Source organism: Otolemur garnettii, unplaced genomic scaffold, assembly GCF_000181295.1.
Source record: "Otolemur garnettii isolate 467f Iridium unplaced genomic scaffold, OtoGar3 scaffold00134, whole genome shotgun sequence".
Taxonomy (NCBI): Eukaryota; Metazoa; Chordata; class Mammalia; order Primates; family Galagidae; genus Otolemur; species Otolemur garnettii.
Genome location: NW_003852529.1, coordinates 3,355,733 through 3,369,381, shown reverse-complemented (window position 1 = coordinate 3,369,381; position 13,649 = coordinate 3,355,733). Strand labels below are relative to the sequence as shown.

At 43.4% G+C, this 13,649-nt stretch overlaps 1 protein-coding gene across 1 annotated transcript in view; it reads left to right on the top strand.

Moving 5' to 3' along the window:
- Positions 1-943: 943 nt before the first annotated feature.
- CUNH11orf80 (chromosome unknown C11orf80 homolog) overlaps positions 944-13,649 on the top strand; it is a 71,465-nt gene continuing 58,759 nt past the window's right edge. Inside the window, exons 1-3 of the mRNA XM_012810458.2 lie at positions 944-1,007; positions 3,171-3,309; positions 11,277-11,330. Coding sequence (XP_012665912.2) covers positions 978-1,007; positions 3,171-3,309; positions 11,277-11,330 — 223 coding nt within the window. The 5' untranslated portion in view covers positions 944-977. The remainder of the gene's footprint in view (positions 1,008-3,170; positions 3,310-11,276; positions 11,331-13,649) is intronic.

Sequence of the window (13,649 nt, the reverse complement as noted above, 5' to 3'; positions counted from 1 at the left end):
CCCTGCCAGCGGCCCAGCCTGTTCTACCCAATTCTGCCTCCTTGGAGCTGCGGTGGAAGAATTTTCCCTGAAGGAAAGCAGCCAACACCCCGTCCCACCCTTCTCCTTCTGCAACTCCTTGCCAGGCAGGAATCTCATCATGGTTTGCTTTTCGCTGCCAGAGCGCCAGCAGTTGCGGGCTTAAGCCCCCCTCGCCAGGCCGCTCAGACCCTCCTTCCCTTCAGCTGGGGACTCTCTTGGAAACCCCCAGAGTCCAAACCCGCTGCAGCCCTAAGCGCGGGCGAACGGGCGAAGCGCCTGCCTGGGGCGAGGGCAGGCTGGGAGATGCTTGGGACTGGAGGTGCCAGATGAAAGACGGGGGACGTTTAGTTTGGAATTGCAGATTAACAAATTATTCTTTTTAGCATTTGTCCCAAATATTGATGAGATATACGTATATTTATAAAAAATTCCTTTATCTTAAATTCAATTTTAACTGGTCGTCCTTGCCTAAATCTGGAAACCAGAGGTTGGCATAGTGCACTCAAGGCACCCCCCCTCCCCCCGCAGAAAGCTAGGCTGTTTTGGGGTCAAGAACCAGTTTGGGATTTCCGCCCAGGCACCAGCAGCTTCTCCCGGCTGAGCAAAGGGTCCTAGAGAGCGCGAAGAGCGGTGAGGGCGGCAGGTTCTCTGAAAGGGGCTGCAGGCAGCATTCCCGCAGAGCTGTGGGAACGTCTCCGGGAGAGGAGGGAGGGCCTGGCCTCTTTCCCGCTCGCCCCCAGCTGCGGCGGCCCGCAGGCTCTCCCTTCTCCTCCCGGCCCCTCCCCGCTACTTTCTGCGGCTCGCGGCCGGGGGCGGGGCGGCACCGAGTGCGCAGGCGCGCCGGGGGGCAGGCGGGGCGAGGGTGAGCGCGGGCGAGCGTGGGCGGACGCCCGGCGGAGGAGCGGGCTGCGGGAGGGCAGCTTTCGGCTGGGTGTTGCTGCTGCTCCCGGCGCGGAATGGAGGGGACGGCAGTGGCCGTCTTCGAGGTGATGGCGGGAAGGGAGAGGAAGCAGAGAAAGACACTTTATGAGGAGACGGGCTTTGTGAGGAGACCGCCGAATTTGGGCAGAGGGGTCTGGCGTTTCCCCAGGTGCAGGAGGAAGGTTCGGAATGCTGTGGAGGCTGCGACCATCAGCCTGCCTCCCGCGGATTGTCGGACAGACGGGAGCGCTGGGCAGGCGCGCTCGCGGGGTTGTCCGTGAGGAGCAGCTGCTCAGGCGGGGGAACGTCCCCCACACGTCCCAGCTGAGGACGCCCGGACTCAGAAGGCCGCGGGGTTTGCTCAAACTCAGCGGACACCAAGGGGCCGAGCCAGATGCCGCCTCGCCGGGGGCCGGCGCTGATCCCAGTGCCTCCCTTGCCCGGAAACGGGCAGCCCCGAGGGCAAGTCGGGGAGCCGGGACGGCAGGCGAGGAGGGGCGGGGCCCCGTCTCAGGTCTCAGGTTAGAGGAGGTTGGTACAGACTCCGGGGTCCCAGGGCGGCTGGAGACGGGGTGCAGCTCCCGACCTTGCCCGACCCTGCCGGCGCGGGAGCACTGAGTCCCTCCCTGCTTGGGAGCGCGGCGCCAAGCACCTGGCGCCCTCCACGGGCGGGCTCTGCCGGGCCAGCGCCGGATTGGACGCTTCGCCCGCGCGGGCGGGGTCTGGGCAGCTAAAGCTGAATCCCGGGCGCCGTGCCCTTTTGTCATCAGAGAAGGTTGAAGGTTTAGATACTGCAGGTGATGGAACCCAGCGCCCTTAGTCTTGGGCTGGAGTTCTTTTCGCAAGTGCTCTCTCATTTCGGAGGTAGACGCTAAGGGAAATCTGGACAGAGGGAGCACAGGAAATAGAGGGTGTGTGGAGGAAAATGTTAAGACTGCACATTCCTGGAAACCATCCTTATGAAACTCTGGGACAGATCAGTGTCTTAGCTTCCAAGTTCTCTTAGTCTGATTTCCCTGCCTTCAGAAAAAGGGGTGGTAGGTGTTGAAGGTGGTTAGTGTTGAAGTGGAGTTTACGTTTATTAATAATGGAATTAAATACACTTTAAGTTTATTTCATCAAGATTGACTATTTTATCCACACAACTTGGAGTCCTGTTCAGCTTGAAAGAATTGTGTGGGCTCGGCGCCTGTAGCTCAGGCAGCTAAGGCACCAGCCACAAACACCAGAACTGGTGGGTTCCAGTCCAGCCCGGGCCTGCCAAACAACAGTGACAACTACAACCAAAAAATAGCCAGGCACTGTGGTGGGTGTCTGCAGTCCCAGCTACTTGGGAGGCGGAGGCAAGAGGAGTTGCGCTTAAGCCCAGGAGTTGGAGGTTGCTGTGAGCTGTGACACCATAGCACTCTACCCAGGGTGACAGCTTGAGGCTCTGTCTCCAAAAAGAAAAAAAAGAAAGAATTGTGTGCGTTTTCTAATAGCTAATATCTGTTATGTGCCCTGCACCGTGTTAAGCATTTTGCACATACTTTTACTTTCAGCAGTAGCCCATGTATTTTATCCTCATTTTTGTAGATGAGGAATTTGTGGTAGAGAAAGGTTAAGTAACTTGCCCAAGGTCACATGCTAGAATTTGGCACATCGGTGGTTCAAATCCAGGCATTTTCTTTCCTGAAGTGGTAGGAAAAAATAAAGACAAACCCAGGCATTTACCCTTAGTACTCTTACGTAGTATTCTGACCCTCAAAATGTTGATTTAGGCAGTGTCTGGCTGGCTCTTCAATAAAAGGACTCCTCTTTAAACTTGAAAAAAACAAATCAAAAAGCCCATGTTGATTTAATGAAAAATCAATATGATTCATAACCAGAAGTCACTCTTATTCATGGTCATCTTGTTGGCTTTTATTTGAGGAGAAAAAAAGAAAAAGTCCCACTTAATTTTACCCTCATTATTTCCAAAATGAACTTAATTCTCTGAATAAAATAATTTGTTGTCTCATTGCCCTGTCTTGGACATTGTGTTGAATTCCACTGTTTCCTTTCTTATGTCACTCTCCCAGAAGCTATTTATGCGGTTTAGACACAATGAAAAATGTAAATCTGATATTTCACAAGCAAGAATATAGTTTTGGGGAGGAAATTAGAGTTATTAATTTAACTGTATCACATGAATTATAACCATGACTTCTAAAGAAGATTGTGTTTTCTTTGAATTGTACCTTTTTCAGATTTTGAGATACTTAATAATTCACTGGAAGTGTGAAATAGGAGTATCAAAGGGAGCGTTGCTAGAAGAACAGCTAGTGATTTCCATAGAAGCGTTACATTCTAAGCACAAGGCAAATGCTCTTCACTGTGTAACAACTAGTAAGTAGAGAAAGAAAAACTATCGATTTTATAGCTTTGTTTTGTCATGATTCGTGTCATATATTTTTTAAAAATGTCAATTAGGCTTGGTGCCTGTGGCTCAAGTGGCTAAGGCGCCAGCCACAGACACCTAAGGTGGCGGGTTCGAATCCAGCCCGGCCCGCCAAACAACAATGACGGCTGCAACCAAAAAATAGCCAGGCGTTGTGGTGGGCGCCTGTGGCCCCAGCTACATGGGAGGCAGAGGCAGGAGACTCGCTTGAGCCCAGGAATTGGAGGTTGTTGTGAGCTGTGATGCCATGGCACTCTAGCCAGGGGGACAGCTTGAGGCTCTGTCTCAAAAAAAAAAAAAAATGCCAATTAGATTCTTATTTTAGAATTGTTCCATAGTTTAAAGCAAAATGATTATGTCATAAGTCTCTGGTGTTAGATTTACAAATATTTCTTTTTTTTTCAAGCAAAAATAGTCTTTACTCAAATTTAATGGAAATGGGTCACTATACTTTGCAAGACAAGAAAAAGTAAAATTTAAAAAAAATTATTTTTTAATATAAAACAATATAATCACAATACCAGAATATGGAACTCTACAGTTTATTTCCTATGGGTTGCTGCAGGTATCAATTAGATTTACAAATATTTTATACAGGAGAGGTGAGTGGAATGACTCTTATGAGATTATTTTTATTTGTTTTCTTGAAACAGAGTCTTACTCTGTCACCCTGAGTAGAGTGCAGTGGTGTCAGCACAGTAGCTCACAGCAACCTCAAACTCTTGGGTTCAAGTGATCCTCCTGTGCCTCAGCCTCCCAAGTAATTGGGACTATAGGTGCCCACCAGAACATCCACCTATTTTTAGAGAAGGGGTCTTGCTTTTGCTCAGGCTGGTTTCAAACTCCTGAGCAATAATCCACCTGCCTTGGCCTCCCAGAGTGCTAGGATTACAAAATTGAGCCACCTGACCCAGCCCAGATTATTTATTTTTACTGGCTTAGATGAAAATTGCTTAGAGACTTGGCACCCATAGCTCAGTGGTTAGGGTGCCGGCCACATGCACCGAGGCTGGTGGGATTGAACCTGGCCAGGGCCTGCTAAACAACAATGACAACGGTAACAAAAAAAAAGCTGGGTGTTGTAGCGGGCTCCTTTAGTCCCAGCTACTTGGGAGGCTGAGATAAGAGAATTGCTTGAGCCCAAGAGTTAGAGGTTGCTGTGACCTGTGACACCATGGCACTCTACCAAGGGTGACAAAGTGAGACTCCATCTCAAAAATAAATAAAAATAGGGCAACGTCTGTGGCTCGATGGGTAGGGTGCTGGCCCCATATACTGAGGGTGGAGGATTCAAACCCAGCCCCTGGCCAAACTGCAACAAAAAATAGCTGGTCGTGTGGCGGGCACCTATGGTCCCAGCTACTCAGGAGGCTGAGGCAAGAGAATTGCCTAAGCCCAGGAATTGGAGGTTGCTATGAGCTGTGATGCCATAGTACTCTACTGAAGGTGATAAAGTGAGACTCTGTCTCAAAATAAATAAAAATAAAATTGCTTAGAAACAATATTATTTGACCCTTAGTTTTAATCTACTCTTTCATAGAAAAATTATATTACAGTATGCTTTCCCTATTTTTTCTTTCATGTCCAGACCTTAGCAGTTCCAATAAAGCCAAAAAAAAAATTAGGGGAACAGAAGAGAAAATGAGTGGGGTACGCTTTGATAATTCTCACTTTGCAGTTAGTTTGAAAGTATCTTCCACTGGGATTTTACTCTTTCATCATTTTTGCCAATTCAAAAATGAGGAACAGCTGATGCATTGAGTGGCTCTGAAACAAACGTGTTAAGTGCTTGTTTTTAGGGGGCTATGTGTGTCCATTGTCCAATGGGCTATGTCTACATCCATTGAAGAAAACTTTGGAATGAAGTCCCATCAGCCTTTAAAGGTGTCACTTGGACACTGAGTGGAGAATAGGTAGATAATACCTTAGGTCTATAAGACATTTACTCACCTGAGCTGGAGTTTGGTTCTCTTTGTGTACTTAGTGTTAAACATCCTCAAGAGAAGTATGACAGATTGGTTGGTTGTTAATTCCATTAACTCCACTCTGGGTAGAGTTCCCACCACTCACAAAAATGCTTAGCTACGTTACTACGATGATGTTTGGTATGTACGTGATTGTAATAGATTGTGCATTAATTTGTAATCCAATAAACTGTAGCCCAAGTAGCATGGTTGACTTCACTCAAAGCAAAAGACTTTAGCCACAATAGCCTTTGGAAAAAACCAATTCTGCATTTTGAGTCTAATGGACTTCCTTAGTCCATCTAGCATGGAAGTATTTCGCTTCTCTTTATTGTCTCTCAGCTTTATGTAATTATATTTATAATTTTTCTTTTGACTGTCACTCTATCACCCTGGATAGAGTTCTGTGACATCATCATAGCTCATAGCAACTTCAAACTCTTGGGGTCAAGCAATCCTCTTGCCTCAGCCTGCCCCAGTAGCTGGGAGGCGCCACCTAACCTGGCTATTTTTTCTATAGAAACAGTCTCACTTTTGCTTAGGCTGGTCTGGAATTCCTGAGCTCAAGCACTCAGCCTGCCTTGGCCTCCTAGAGTGCTAGGATTGCAGGAGTGAGCCACCACACCCAGCCTGTGTTGTTGTATCTTGACTTAACTTTTTTAGGTACTATTTATTGACTTCCTACCATGGAAGTTGATAGCTCTCTTTCATATCTTCAACTCTATCATGTCTTTCTTCTACTATAGTTATAATTTTCACACCAAAAATGTATTACTGTAAAAATTTACTTATGACCATAAAATTCTATTCACAGTTTAGCCATATAGAAAACTATGGTTACTTTTTTGTTATATTTTCCCTTCTGTTAGTAATTGTTTTAATTTATTTTCTATGTTTTTATCATCTAGTCAACACCCAAACTTTCAGCATTTGTCTAAATTTACTTAATATATTCCAACACATCAGGTATTATATCATTTCATCCTCCTGAAATGCTCTGTCTTAGAATTTTCTGACCTGCTTTAATCTTGACCTGACACCCTCAGTATTTGGTATATTGCTCTCATTTTGTGATCCTTCCTTTGTTGTTTTTCAGAACATTTATTTAGTTTTCCTCGTGTGCTAAATTTTGTGTTTCCTGGCTTATTTCTTGTTTTGATGGATCTCAGGTTCCAGTAGTTTTTTTTTTCTTTTTTTTAGAGACAGAATCTCATTTTATCGCCCTTGGTAGAGTGCTGTGGCGTCACAGCTCACAGCAACCTCCAACTCCTGGCTTAGGCGATTCTCTTTCCTCAGCCTCCTGAGAAGCTGGGATTACAGGCGCCCGCCAGAACACCAAGCTATTTTTTTGTTACAGTCTGACCAGGGCTGGGTTTGAACCCTCCACCCTCGGTATATGGGGCCTCTGCCCTACCCACTGAGCCACAGGCACCGCCCTTCTGGTAGCTTCTTGAGAGAGTATTTGGGAGGTAGATTTCTTGAGACTTTGCAACTCTGAAAATATCTACACTCATACTTGATTGATAGTTTGGCTGAATTAGAATTCTAGGTTGTAATTCATTTTTCTTCAGACTTTTGACAATATTGCAATATTATCTTCAAACTTCAGGTGTTGCTATTGAAAATTCTAAAGTCAAGCTGGGTGTAGTGGCTCATGCCTGTAATCCTAGCACTCTGGGTGGCTGAGGTGGGTAGATTGCTTGAGCTCATGAGTTTGAGACCAGCCTGAACAAGCATGAGACCTCATCTCTAGAAAAAAAATAGCCCAGCATTGTGGCGGGTGCCTGTAGTCCCAGCTACTCTGGAGGCTGAGGGAAGAGAATAGCTTGAGCCCAGGAGTCTGAGTTTGAGGTTGCTGTGAACTATGATGCCACAGCACACTACCAAGGATGACAAAATGAGACTGTGTCAAAAAAAAATTCCTTTCAGTTTTTTTTTGTTTTTAAGATGGAGTCTCATTTTGTCACCTTTGGTAGAGTGATATGGCATCATAGCTCACAGCAACCTCAAACTCAGACTCTTGGGCTTAAGTGATTTTCTTGCCTCAGCCTCTGGAGTAGCTGGGACTATAGGTGCCTGCCACAACGCTGGGCTATTTTTTTTAGAGATGAGATCTTGCTCTGGCTCAGGCTAGTCTGGAACCTATGAGCTCAGGCAATCTACCCGCCTTGGCCTCCCAAGTGCTGGGCTTACAAGCATGAGCCACTGCCCCTGGCCCCCCTTTCCTTTGTTTTTTGAGGTTTTAGGAGGAAGTGAAATAAATGTGTGTGTTTGATCTGCCGTCTTTGCCTGAAAATGTGAAGTGGTGTCTTTTAGGTTTGGTTTGAAAGAACCGTATGTTAGTTACTTAGGGCTGCTGTGGTAAAGTACCTCAAACTGGGTGGCTTAAAACAAAATAAATTTCTTCTCTTGCAGTTCTGGAGGCCAGAAATCCAAAATGAATGTCTTAGTAGGGTTGGTTTCTTTTGGAGACCCAGAGGAAGAAAACTGTTCCATAACTCTCTCCCAGCTTCTGGAGTTGCTGATGGCTTTGGCATGTCTTGGATTATAGATGCATCTCTATACCTTTACACTTGGCATTCTCTGTATTTTTCCTTGTCTGTGTCCTCACGTGGCCTTCCTATAAAAACATTACTTATTGGATTTAGGACCACCCTAATCCAGTATGACCTCATCTTACTTTGATTACATCTATTTCCAAATAAGGTCATATACATGAGTACTGAGCATTAGTACTTCAAAGTGTCTTTTAAGGGGACACAACCCACAACAAAGTAGCAAATTTTATTTATTTATTTTTGTTTTGAGACTATCAAAAAAGGAAAGGAAAGGAAAGGACTCTGACAGAGTCTCAAAAAAAAAATAAATAAAATTTGCTAGTTCATTATGGGTTGTGTTCCACAACAAACTAGCAATAGAGTCTCACTAAGTCATCCTTGGTAGAGTGCTGTGGCATCACAGCTCACAGCAGCCTCAAACTCCTCACAGCAGCCTCAAACTCCTGGGTTTAAGCATTCTCTTGCCTCAGCTTCCCAAGTAGCTGGGACTACAGGCGCCTGCCACAATGCCCGGCTATTTTTTTTGTTATAGTTTTTTGCTGTTGTTGTTACTATTGTCATTGTTGTTTAGCAGACCCCAGGCTGGGTTTGAATCCGTCAGCCCCAGTGCATGTGGCTGGCACCCTAACTACTGAGCTACAGGCGTCGAGCCCAAACTAGCAAATTTTATAACTGAAATGATCCACCTATGAAAAGCTGAGTGATGACTGTATAGTTTTTTCCATCAGTAATTGTTGAAAGCTTTAACAGATATGATTAGTTATTGAAATGTTTCTCTCTCCCCTCTTCTCTCTCCTCTTTTCTCTTCTCTTTTTCTCTTCTCTTTGGTGCTGTTCTGCAGCCTCCCTCCCCCACTAATAAAAACCTTTTGTACAAGCAAAAAAAAAAAAAGAAATGTTTCCAAAATGCAGATGTGTTATGAGAAAGGAGTTATGTTATCACCTGTATTTGGGAAATGCTTGTTAAAATGTTTGTTTTTTGCTGTAGGTCTTCTCAGGACCTTTAATACGCCAGTGTGGACAGTGAAACATGTTTGAGAAATGTTATATACTGTAACCTCCTCCCCCCTTTTTAAGATCATCTTCTATAGGGGGAATTTGGGGGCAATGCTTGTTTTTAAACATATGTATTTTACAGATAAGTCTTTAGTCTTTGCTGTCATCTCTGCATCTGGAGGATAGCGCTCTATGACGTTAGTATAAAAACATTAGTGTATAGCTGGAAATTAGGGACTGAGTGGGCTGTGGAACAGGTGAATGATTGTTCTCCCTGAGCACATTTATCAAAAGTGACCTGTTTACAACAATTGTTGATATGATACTTGCTAAAGCTAAGAAAGGATCTAAGAAGAAACAGTGTGACATGCAGTTGAGAAGCATCACAGTCACAGTGTAAGGTAGATTGGTTGTATGGTTATATTCTTGTTCTCCACTAATCAAAGAAAGAATGTGAGGAGAATAATTTTACTCTAAGTGATTGGTTATAATATAGGCTGCCTCTACCTGCCATCCCTGCCCCAGTGACCCCCCTCATTATGTTAGAACTAGTATATTGCAAACATTTTGTTAAATGTTCTGTGCTGCTTGAACTTATATTTTTTTTTTTTTTGTTTTTTGAGACAGAGTCTCACTATGTTGCCCTGGGTAGAGTGCCAGGGCTTCCAACTTCCAACTCTTGGGATGAACTGATTCTCTTGCCTCAGCCTCCCAAGTAGCTGGGACTACAGGCGCCTGCCACAACGTCCTGTTATTTTTTGGTTGTAATTGTCATTATTGTTTAGCGACTCAGGCTGGGCTTGAACCCACCAGCCTTGGTGTATGTGGCTGGTGCGTTACTCACTGAGCTATGGTGCCGAGCTGAACTTAGACCTGTTGAATTATGAATTGCTAAGAAAAAAAAAAGAAATATGTATTGCTTATCATTAGTCCAAAAATTATTTCAGATTTGGAGATCTAGAGCATTCCTATCCAATTGAACTTTTGTGATGATAGAAATGTTCTTTGTGCTGTGTGGTACCAGTGTTCAGCCACATGTGTTTATTGACCACTTGAAATGTGAGTAGTGTGATTGAGGAGCTCAATGTTTAAGTAAGCTAAATTTAAATAGTTCATTGCTGTGGTACTAGGCATTTAGAGAATGATGTTTTCTCTCACTGTTGCTCAGTGATTCTCACCCTTTTTTCTTGACCAGAAGGATACAGATTTTCTGAGGGATAGGCATATTTCCATTACTTCCTCTGGGAATGATTTCTTAGATTCTTTTTTTTTTTTTGAGACAGAGCCTCAAGCTGTTGCCCTAGGTAGACTGCTGAGGCATCACAGCTCATAGCAACCTCCAATTCCTGGGCTTAAGCAAGTCTCCTGCCTCAGCCTCCCAAGTAGCTGGGGCCACAGGCGCCTGCCACAACGCCTGGCTATGTTTTTTGGTTGCAGCCATCATTGTTGTTTGGCAGGCCCAGGCTGGATTCGAACCCGCCACCTTAGGTGTATGTGGCTGGCGCCTTAGCCACTTGAGCCACAGATACCGAGCCGATTTCTTAGATTTTTAATTGAGGTCACATCTCTCTGGGAAGGGCATGTTCAATTTTGGGGAGAAGAAACCCTCCAGGTGGTTCTCATCTTTTATCCTCTCTTAGACCCCTGCTTCCTAACTCACCTTCTACCCCAGTAATTTTCAACTGGTGTGCCTTGAGAGGATCTTAGGTGTGCCATGAAAAATTTTAAAGGTCATTAAATTATTTTTGAAAGAAGTTGAAAGCATAGTAAATATATTCTTATTTTTACTCTTTTCTTTGATCAACACAATTTAAGTGTGCCAAGGAAGTTTATAGATTCAGATGTGCTGCAAGATAAAAAAGGTTGAAAAATATTAGTCTACCCCAAGGAATTATTGTTCTAAATATTTTAATGTTTAGTTTTAGAACGCTAGGTACAGAAAATTCTTACCTGCAAGCCTAGTAAAGTATTTTCCATTTAAGAGTAAAATTGGTTAAAAGAGGGCCAAAAATTTTAATTGAATCTTATACTGGACTACAAATTAATGGTATGATGTACTCTGATTACTAGCTGCAGGTTGGTATCTTCCCATAACCTTTTCTATAAGGTATAGCGGCATCCAAAGAGGCAGTGCTGATATGTCTGGGCACAAGTGTTGAACAAAGGTGAAAAGGCTTGATATTTGGTTATCATCTCCAAGAAGTTATTCTGCTCCCAGTCATTATAGCTTCAAAGTATTTCTGTGGTGATTTCATTTTGACTGAACTCAGTAGTAGTAGTCACTTTTTTAATGTTCTATACCTATTAGGAGTGTTTTTAGACTCCTGTTTGATTCCATAAATAAAATATATTTACTTGTCTTAGTTTGTGATATTTCTTTGTATTCTGTTTCTTACAGTTGCTCCTATAGGAAGCCTTTACAGTGGTTTTGTTTTCAAGAAGTTTCTAAAAGGTAAAATATTACTCAACTTTCATGAGACTGAATCTCTTTCTTGGTATTTTCTGAAACAAACTTTTACTGAAAGATAAGGTTGCTGAATTTAGTAAATAAAAATACAGGACACCCACTTAAATTTGAATTTAAGATAAACAGTGGGCTCGGCGCCTGTGGCTCAAGTGGCTAAGGCGCCAGCCACATACACCTAAGGGGGCTGGTTTGAATCCCGAGCCCGGGCCCGCCAAACAACAATGACAGCTGCAACCAAAAAATGGCTGGGCGTTGTGGCGGGCGCCTGTGGTCCCAGCTACTTAGGAGGCTGAGGCAGGAGACTCGTTTGAGCCCAGGAGTTGGAGGTTGCTGTGAGCTGTGGTGCCATAGCACTCTACCCAGGGGGACAGCTTGAGGCTCTGTCTCAAAAAAAAAAGAGATAAACAATGGATAATTTTGTAGGTTATGTCTGTCTTTTACAGTACTTTATTCTGCATTTTATCTGGCAACTCTACTGAAAGATCATCTATAAAACTATATAAATACAAGATTGGACAAAATATCTAGGTTACTGTAGCTTCTCTGAATATTCTCAGTGCAACTTCAGGCAAAGTTTCCTAAATGTGAAATAAAAATTTTAGTAAAGTTTTTGCTTCCATCTTCAAAGAAAGAATGTGAGGAGAGTAATTTTACTCTAAATGGTTATTAATATCCTTTTCTACATTATATGCCAAAGTTGGTATAGTTTAGGGCTTTTGGTGACCTTGGTTTTAAGAATTTATTTCCTTTGACTTAAGGATAATCTACAAGCCAGAGGGCATGATTTATTTTAAGGACACCAACTAATCTGAGAATTGGGCTTACATTTTTATCTTCTGTGGTTGTTTGGTTCATACATATTATCCAGTGGGCTGGATAATTGTCTTTTCCTAATGAGTTGTTAATTTGCAAATTTTCATAAAATAATCAGAATCTTTCTCTGTTGGTCAGGCTAGAGTGCAGTGGCATCATCAACATCATCATCATAGCTCACTGCAACCTCAAAAGCCCTGGGCTCAGGTGATCCTTCTGCCTCAGCCTTTCTGGTGGATGGGATTACAGGCACATGCCACCATGCCTGGCTAATTTTTAAATTTTTTGTAGAGAAAGGGTTTTGACATGAACCACTGAACCTGGCCAAAAACAATTTTTTAAAAGAAACTTTCCCTAACCAAATCTGTAATATTAGTAATTAAAAAAAAAAACAACACCAAACTTATACAGTAAAACATCTGAAGTTGACCACTCTGAAGTTAACTGGTCAACATAAGGAGGTGGTTGCCACGTGGAACTAGGCCTACTGTACTGGTAAGTATGTGTGGTACATGTCGAGTCTGTGGAAATTAGATCACCTTACGGAGGTAGTCTACAGAGGTGGGAAACTATGGAGGCACTGCTGTATCTGTTCTTGCTTTAAGAAAACATGCTGTGAATCGGCGCCTATAGAACAGTGGTTACAGCGCCAGCCACATATACTGAGGGTGGCAGATTCAAACCTGGCCTGGGCAAGTAAACAACAGCAACAAAAAAATAGCCGGGCATTGTGGTGGGTGCCTGTAGTCCCAGCTACTTGGGAGGCTGAGGCAAGAGAATCACTTAAGCACAAGAATTTGAGGTTGCTGTGAGTTGTGAAGCCCGGCACTCTTCTAAGGGCCACATAGTGAGACTCTGTCTCAAAAAGAAAGAAAAAAAAAATGCTATGTTTTAAAATGGAAACAGCCAAAACTCTATATTAGAAAGATATAATGTGTTCATGACCAGCCTGAGCAAGAGAGAGACCCCATCTAACTCTGTCTCTACAAAAAATAGATAAATAATCTGGGCATGGTCGTGGACACCTCTTATCCCAGCTACTTGGGAGGCTGAGACAAGAGAATCACTTGTGCCCAAGCACTGAGGTTGCTATGAGCTATGATGATGCCACTACATTCTAGCCTAGGTAATAGAGCAAGACCCTCTCTCAGATAAAAAAAAAAAAAAGAAAGAAAGAAAGATATGTAAAATAAATGTTTATGAAATGTATTACCATTTTTTTTTATTTGCAATTTTTGGCTGGGGCTGGGTTTGAAGCCGCCACCTCTGGCATATGGGGCCAGCACCCTACTCCTTTGAGCCACAGGTGCTGTCCACCATTGGGTTTTTTTAAATGGCAGGTTTTTTTTCTTGGTGCTTTGTAAAATGAAAATCAATTAAAAATTTTAAGTTGTACTTAAATTTCCAATAAGTGAGTTATTGCATAAATCAAAGTTCCTTCCTTTACCTTGGTTATATCAAGGAAAAAGAAGAAATTTTTTTTTTTTTTTT